Below are 8,888 nucleotides of genomic sequence, written 5' to 3'. Positions count from 1 at the left end.
AGTTTTATTGGGGAGCCCTGGTCTAGAACATCTTTTGGAATAAGAGAGAAATCCCTTATAGGTAGTGGTGAGGACATGGAAATTTTTAGTTTTGCTAGTTAACCAACTGTATGACTCTAAGGCAATCATGCCATCTCCCAGAGCTTCAAACAATACACACATAAAACAGGAACAATACCTTCCTCATTGTGTTGTTCTGGTAACTGAATAAGATAACATGTGAAAAGCGCTTGTAATCTATTAGGAGCTGCACAGACATAAGCCATCAGTAGGATTCTGTTATTTGAAATAAGAGATGGATTCAGAAACAGATTTTCTTTTTCTTTTTTAAGATTTTATTTATGTATTCATGAGAGACACACAGAGAGAGGCAGAGACATAGGCAGAGGGAGAAGCAGGCTCCCTGCATGGGGAGCCTAATGCGGGACTCGATCCCAGGACCCCAGGATCACACCCTAAGCTGAAGGCAGACGCTTAACCTGAGCCACCCAGGTGCCCCAGAAACAGATTTTTTTTAAATCACCCAGTGGAAGTTATTATGTTGTCAGAGAATTACCAAAATAAGGAAATATTATTTGCACAGTATTCTAATTTTTGGACAGGAAAGAGACATGACACCAGGCAGATTTCATGGCCATTCATCTTTCAGAGCTTGGAATTGCCTTAGCAATGCTTAACATCTTCAGGAAACAGATGAAACTGTCCAGATAGGCGCTGTGATGAAATTGGGCGGGTCACAGTGTCCCTCCTGAAAGAGATCAACGTTTTATTCTTCGTGGTCACACTCAAAGAAGGATGGAGCTAACTCACATCAAAGGTTCTAGTGTTTCCCTTTGCTTCTGCTTCACAGGGGTCCCCTTTGTACCACATCCACTGTGGATCCTCACGCTGGTTAAACAAAGCACAATTTTGCCACAAAGTGATAGACCAGGCCACTGGCTACCCAGATGGTTCCAAAATCTCAGGTTCCCAAAGTCTCTCTCTTCCTCCCATTCCTCATTTCAGCCATAATTCACCCTTCTAGGGAAATCCCTGCTACCCCTTCCCTTCTGTCTCCAGTCCCCTCAGGCCCTCAGTGATTCTTTCAGGCTCCTGGAGGCCAGGCCACCCTATAGCGGAGGTTTTTTCCTGCTTGGTGGTGGGTAAAATCCTTGTGATTCCTGCCAATAACTAGGAGTTATATTTCATATGGATCCTTTCTTACAGCTTTTCATATGAGCTTTCTAGAACCTGTCTCACACCCCTCTACTCCCTTTCTTTCCTTTCACCTTTATGTTTCTCACCACGTCAGCATTCTAACAATTCACTCCACCGCCACCCACTAACACTTGCCTGTCTGGCAGGAATGAAAGTTCCCCTTCTCATATACAGCTTCTGGTGGTGTATAGTGGTTGAATCTTTAGGAAAGTAATCTGGGGATATTTTTCTAAGTCCTTAAAAATGTATATACAGGGACACCTGGGTGGCTCAGTCAGTTGGGCATCTGATGCTTGACTTCACCTCAGGTCATGATCTCAGGGTCATGGGATTGAGCTCCATGTCAGTGAGGAGTCTGCTGGAGATTCTCTCTCTCCCTCTCTCTCTCTTCCCCTCTCCCTGTTCAATAAATAAATAAATAAATAAATAAATAAATAAAATCAAAATTGAAAAAGCATATGCGCTTTGGCGGGCCTGAGCTGAAGGCAGCTAAGTGACTGACTCTTGGTTTTGGTTCAAGTCATGATCTCAGGGGCCTGAGATCAAGCCCTGAGTGGGGATCTGCTCTGAGTGTAGACTCTGCTTGGGATTCTCTCTCTCCTTCTCCCTCTCCCCCACCCTGCTCTCTCTCTATCTCTAAAAAACAGCCCAAGAACATATACATTTGACTCAGTAGTTTTACTTCTAAAGAAGTATCCTAAGTAAATAAAATAATATAGACTCACTGAAAATTACTAAGCAAAGATATTCATTAATATATTATTTACATTAGTAAAATATTAGAAATAACCTAATAGGAAAAGAATAAGATGAATCTCAAGTTCAGAAATGGAAATAAATAGGGATGCCTGGGTGGCTCACTGGTTGAGCATCTGCCTTTCCAGCTCAGAGCATGATCCTGGATCCCGGGTCCAGTGATTAGGCCCCACATCAGGCTCCCTGCAGGGAGCCTGCTTCTCCCTCTGTCTGTGTCTCAGCCTCTCTCTATGTCTCTCATGAATCAATAAATAAAATCTTAAAAAAAAAGAAATGGGAATAAATACAACAGTATTAACAGTGGTTTTGTCTGAATACCTCCACGGTATCTCTGGTTATCTGTAGGGTACCAATGATTTTTATTTCCTTCTTCCTCTTTTTCTATTTTTTACAGTGTACATATATACATACAATTAGAAGGAGATTATAAAAATGAAGTTTTCCATTTTCCTTGCCTGGCTCTTTTATATTGCTCTCTAATAGTCCATTCAAGGACTCAAAATACACATTTGCATCCTCCAACAACCCTCATGTTAACCAGAGAAGTCCTAAGGAACAGCCACATACAAAGACTTTCCTGTATATATATTTGAACAGAGAAACCTTAGAGCTTACTTTGGGTCCCTTACAACTGATGTCCAGTTTGGAACAGAGAAGTGTTAAGGCCAAGATCCCTGAAATATACACCAGTGTTTCAGGGTGGGGAATGTAGTTGCCAATCCCACTGTGAAAACCCTCTTGTCACCATCATTGTCCCTGCAGTGCTGAAGAAATGGCTCTTCCAAAGAGACACAGACAGAGAGAGAAGCAGGCTCCATGCAAGAAGCCGGATGTGGGACTCAATCCTGGGTCTCCAGGATCACACCTTGGGTCGGAGGCAGCACTAAACCGCTGAGCCACCAGGGCTGCCAAACAACCTTTTTTTTTTTTTTAATTTCTGGATTTCTGGGCTCCCTTTTTTTTTTTTTTTAAGATTTTATTTATTTATTCATGAGAGAGAGAGAGAGAGGCAGAGGGAGAAGCAGGCTCCATGCCGGGAGCCCGATGCGGGACTCGATTCCGGGACTCCAGGATCATGCCCTCGGCCAAAGGCAGGCGCGGAACCTCTGAGCCACCCAGGGATCCCCCCCAGCAACCTTTTTAAATAGGAATAAATGTATTAAGTAAAAGACTTTCCAGGATCCTCCTCAAAAAAGATATTACAACAGCAAAGATGTTTTTAAATGCATTTACAATTTATTAATAACAGTCATATATACATTTGGAAACTTTGAGCAGTGTTCAGTTAATCAAGCAATCCACAGAAATGTTTAGAAATTCCAAAACCTCTTTCTATGCAAGATATGTGAAAGTGTCCCCCACCTCAAGGTTCAAAACCCAGAGACTGGAAATTACTGCCATAGACCTCCAACAAAAATTCATTATGATTCACTCAGAAGTATATGTGAGTGTATGAGCATATGAGCATGGTGTGTATGTGCATATACACACACATATGCACTCCAGAAAATAACAGTAGTCCAATAGGAAATGGGCAAAGGTTATCGACACACTTACCATAGAAAAGGAAATATCAATGAGTTTTATACACATAGGCAAAGATGCTTAGCCTCATGAATAAAAAAGTTTAAAACTAAAATGAGATACCAGTTGAAGCATATGGGATTGGCAGAGATCAAAAACTTTAGTAATACATGATTGTAGGAAAGGACTGGAAAACAGGCACACTCATCATTTTTGCTAGAAGTATAAAATGGATTTAAGCTCTTTATGGCATAACTTGGTAACATCTACCAAAATTTAAAAAATATATATCTATCGACTCAGTAATTCTATTTTTAGGGTTATTTAATAGATATACTTGTACACATGTACGTTGACACCTAGATGTGTAAAGATATTCATTACAGCATTGTTTGTAGTAGCAATTAACTAGAAATCATCCATATATGCATTAATAAAGAACTCATTTGCAAATTAGTGTATGGACCCACAAAAGAATACCATATAACCATTTTTAAAATGAGAAAGGGGCACCTGGGTGGCTCAGTTAGTTAAGCGTCCGACTCTTGATTTCAGCTCAGGTCACGATCCCAGGACTGAGAGATCTAGCCCCACATCCCGGTTTCATGCTCAATGGGGAGTCTGCTGGAGGATCTCTCTCCCTCCCCCTCTCCTTGCTTGTGGTATCTCTCTCTCTCTCTCTCTCTCTCTAAAATAAATAAATAAATAAATCTTTGAAAAGTAAAATAAAATAAAATAAAATGAAGCAGCTCTATATGTGCTAATAGGAAATGGACTCTAAGAGGTTTTTAAAAACCTGTGTGTATAATATCCTCTCATGTATATTTAAAAAGACATATATTTACATTAACATGGCTACTGAGTTGGGCATAGAATCTCTGTGGAAGAAGAAAGAAGAAACTAGTAATGTGGGAAGGATATCCAGGGGCTTGAGATTAGGATAATATCGCAAACTTACTCCATTCTGCGTAGTCTTTGAACCACATGACACTTTTTTACTCTACTTTTTAAAAAGGGTATTTATTTATTACTGTTTATTTTATATACGCATTTGTGCACAGACAGCTACACAGCTGCAATGGCTTTGGGAATTTGAAATCTCACTGCTAAATCACTTATTGATTCAGTCAGCAAATCCTTACCCAGCCTCTCTATTCCTGTTTTGTGCAGTGTACTATTCACACAGAGTCAAATCAGTACAGAGGCAGCAGGTGCTCCTGGGGGCCGGAAAAGATTCCAGTGTCCTCCCTCTAGAAATGTTTAGGGCAGATTTAAACTGTATACCTAAGACCTGATAACAGCACCCGTCTTGATTGTGTGGCTTGCAGTTTACTAAGGGAATTTACCAAAATGGACCACATCTTGGATAGATCAGATGATGGAGACAGCATTTTCTCCAAAAAGCCTCAAACTGACTTCCTTCGTGAGACAGAGACTACAAAATGGGTAAGAGGGAGACTTGTTGCGGTGGGTGAAGAGGGGAAACTCACATCTCCTATCTGGACATTGTAAGGAAATATCTAAGGACTTCCTTATAATGGGTGCAGGGTGTTCAGGGCTTGAAACCAGGAGGGAGGTAGTATCTCACCTGAGGGCTTCTGTTATCCTATGAGGGACTTGCTGACCTTCCCACGCAAAAACTTGTGCATTATATGTTACTTGGGTCCTTGGGATTTGTGAAAAAACTGTGACATTTTTCACCTTAGAGCAAATTGCCATATGTCAAATCGCCCCCTGCTCACAGATTGTCTTCCAATAGGAAGCATGGGAGTGATTTAGTTACTCCATTTAGTCTGAACATCTCTCCATCTTTGACATTCACTCATCTGGCTGACATAGAATGGAGGAAATTTCAACAAATGCCTGAGATTGTCCTGGAAAGGGTTTTTGTTTTCGCCACCATTTGTATCAGAGCAGAGGCATGCTAAGACAGACTCAGTTGTTAGTGATGAGCAAATAGATTCCCCAGGCTACTGACCCTTGGTTTCAACCAGTCAGAAGAACACAAAGGAAGGATAGAGTGGGAATGTCCATCTCCAAGCTGATGCAGCCCCCAAAGGAAGCTCAGGATTGATCTCTTTCTCTACTTCTCCTTTGAGTGTATATTTTGGATTCAGAAATGGCTAATTCTGTAAATCCATACAAAGAAAGGCCATGAAAGAATATTCTAAGCTGGACCTTACCTTCAAGGACTCTTCAGGAAGTAAACAAAAAAAGAAATAGAAAGGGGTAGAAGGCATGAGAGGATGGAGTTAGAGATGTGGAGAATAGATATAGTGATACAGACAAAAAGCAAAAGGAGAGATAGACAGACACCTTTTATGGAAAAAAAGAATAATAGGAATTGATTTAGAAGGGGAGACTTAGGATGGGGGTTTTAGGAAGGCTGAAGGTGAGAAAAGGAAATAGGGCAATTGAGGTATGAGGTGCTATGATCTTAGGGAACACAGGAATTGAAGGTATTACTCTATAAATAGTATCATCTGATTGAGATTGGGGGGAGGCTTGTCCCTGGACTCCAGGCAAAGGCTGCTACCATTAGACCCAGTTTGCCAGGACACCTTCCCTGCACGCACAGCATAATGTGACCTGCTGAATCCTGCCAGGCAGGGAACATCAGTTGTTGACTCAGTTCAGATCAGAATAAGTCTAATTAGAGAACAAAATTATTCACTCTAAGAGTTTACCAAATAGTCCACATTCTCAGGGTATAAGGCAAAAAGACTATTTCTTACAAACTTCAAGACAGGGTATAAGGTTTACCAAAAGGATTTTGGCTATATTTCTTTATATCAATTTATTTATATGGCAAATTCTACAATCATATAAAAATATATCACATACAGCTACTTAATTAACATGGGGACTAATAAACTAGGCTCTTTGCCAGTAAAAGGACAAGTATATGCCTTCTTGGGAAAGAGACAGATTTCTTATTCTCTGAAAGTAAACCAAAGGTCTTTAATTTGCATAATCTTACATTTGCTTTTTTTTTTAATGAAACCATAAGATTTAAAGGTTCAGAAAAAAGACAAGAGTTAACAGAAATTTTAAAAATCAGTTGGCTTAATTAACAAAATAGACTTTAGCCAGGCTGTCAAAATTGCCATATCTAACTATCAAAGCCCCCCAAATATTTAGAAATGAATATTTTGCTCTGGTTTCACATTTTCCAATTTCTGGCACTACTATGTATAGTGTTGATTTTGGATGCCAGATGAGTGAGCACACTTTCCTATTTCCTGCTTTTGTCTGCATCTCTCCCAAGCATTTGCTTACTTATGTATTAGGTATTTGCTTACTTATGTAGACTTTTTATTTATTTTGCTTTCATAACTGGAAGTTTGTACCTCCCAATCCCCCTCCCCTACTTCATTCCTCTCTTTGGCAACCACTAGTTTTTTCTCTGTATTTATAAATCTGTTTCTGTTTTGTTTTGTTTACTCATTTGCTTTGTTTTTTATATTCCACATATAAGTGAAATCATATGGTATTTGCCTTCTCTGTGTGACTGATCTCACCTAGCCTAATACCCTCTCGATCCATCCATTTTGTCACAATTGGCAAGATCTCAGTCTTTGTTATGGTTGAAAAATATTCCGTTGTGTATATATACCACATCTTCTTTATCCATTCATTCATCTATTGATGTATGCTTAAGTTGCTTCCATGTCTTAGCTATTGTAAATAGTGCTGCAGTGAGTATAGGAAATCTATTTATTCTAAACCCCATTTTGAGCATCCACCATGTTCTAGGCACTGCAAAGTGTGGAGGGTATCTCTTTCTCTATTTATTTAAAATCGTTTCCCCTCAGTGAGCTCACACACTAGTAGGAAATCAGACAAGAAAATGGCTATTCATGATAAATCCATGCTAGATGTAGCAGGTGTGCTACAAAGTACATGGCTGATGCTATACAGGCAGACAACCAGGAATAGGAAAACCGAATTTTGAAGAATAAACTGGATGGAAGAAAAGCATTTCAGAAAGGGACAGTACCTACAAAGACAAAAGGACCAAAGGGAACTTGTGTTCTGAGAGAGGAAAGGTAAAAGAAAAGGGGTGATGAAGAAGTGAGCAGCAAGATCACTAAGGAGATGGAGATCGAACAGGATGCAGGCTGGGAGCCAGGATGCCAAAAGGAGGCAGAAGTGATGAGGACCACAGAGCAAGACACAGACTGGTAGCCATGAAGATGGAGAGAAAAGGATACAGGTTTAAAAGATAAGTGTTATTGGGCTTGGACATCAAGTAGATGTGACATGAGTGATAAAGTGGGAAAAGAATCTCTCTCATGAAAACATAAGGACTCCTTTCAGGGTTCCTGCAGAAGCATCTGGATGAATAGGGGAAACATATGTAAAGATGAGAACCTGGACAAGGTGGAGGGGAAATATGATGAGTTCAGTTCTTTGCTTGCTGAGTTTAAGGTGCCTATGGAACACTCAAGACAGAGACATATGAGCTTTTCAAAGAGCTACACAAAAATGGAAAGTAATACCCTCAGGCTTTGTATTTCATGCAGGAACACTTTTAGTTTGTTATTAAAATACACACACACACACACACACACACACACCTCTGTATTTGTTCAATCCTGCAGCTTTTAAAAAATATTTGATTTCTACTTCCTGACTTTTGACTCTTTTGTGGTGTACTAATCATTATAGTAAACTGATTAATGAAAATGAGAAATGTCATTGTAGGTTTTTTGGACATAGAACTCTGGAGATGATCTGGTCCCATTTCCTTCTTACAGAACAGGAAACTGAGCTTTAGAGTGGTTAGGTGGCTCAATGTACACAGGAGTAGAACAAGGCTTAGAACTCAGGTCCTCCATACCTGATGAGGCGTTTTTGCTTTATATCACAATATTCCCGATGCCTTTGAATACCTTGGTAAAAGATTAGGTGGGACAAAATTGACATTGTGAATGCTTATTATTCACAAAGAAGTAGCTAAGATATAATGGAGTTATCTAGTACTTGAAAATTTAGCCATCATTTCTTCATCTGTAAGTATGATAATAATCCTTACCTCAATAGTAAGGTGCCACTGGATTGTGGAAGTGACAGTGGTAGAGACTGGTTCTTAATGTGGATCCAAGGACTAGATAAGATGAAAACAGTCACAGTCTTAGAATCAGAAAACCTACTTCAAGCTCTAGTCTACATACTTCCTGGCCAAATGTACTGGTTTCCCAAGGTTGCTGTAACAAATTGCCACAAACCTGGTGGCTTAAAACAACCCAATATGTATTCTCTCATAATCCTAGAGGCAGAGGTCTGAAATCAGTGGGGCCATGCTCCCTCTGAAAACTCTATGAAAGCATCCTTCCTTGTCTCATCCAGCTTTTAGTGGCTCCAGGTATTTCTTGGCACGTGGCTGCCTCTGTCTTCACATGACCTCC

At 40.0% G+C, this 8,888-nt stretch overlaps 1 protein-coding gene and 1 long non-coding RNA gene across 6 annotated transcripts in view; one reads left to right on the top strand and one right to left on the bottom strand.

The window, feature by feature from the left end:
- Positions 1 to 312: 312 nt before the first annotated feature.
- The window catches only part of LOC140617328 (uncharacterized), a 49,345-nt gene continuing 40,769 nt past the window's right edge, over positions 313 to 8,888 (bottom strand). Inside the window, exon 2 of the long non-coding RNA XR_012017570.1 lies at positions 313 to 748. This is a non-coding gene — a long non-coding RNA (uncharacterized lncRNA). The remainder of the gene's footprint in view (positions 749 to 8,888) is intronic.
- SMCO2 (single-pass membrane protein with coiled-coil domains 2) overlaps positions 4,767 to 8,888 on the top strand; it is a 38,423-nt gene continuing 34,301 nt past the window's right edge. For all 5 annotated transcript variants that reach the window (XM_072798553.1, XM_072798555.1, XM_072798554.1 and 2 more), the window contains exon 1: positions 4,767 to 4,923. In XM_072798553.1, coding sequence (XP_072654654.1) covers positions 4,828 to 4,923 — 96 coding nt within the window. In that variant the 5' untranslated portion in view covers positions 4,767 to 4,827. The remainder of the gene's footprint in view (positions 4,924 to 8,888) is intronic.

This window comes from Canis lupus, chromosome 25 (genome assembly GCF_048164855.1).
Source record: "Canis lupus baileyi chromosome 25, mCanLup2.hap1, whole genome shotgun sequence".
Taxonomy (NCBI): Eukaryota; Metazoa; Chordata; class Mammalia; order Carnivora; family Canidae; genus Canis; species Canis lupus.
Note: the sequence above shows the minus strand (reverse complement) of the source record. Positions and strands in the feature narration are given on the sequence as shown.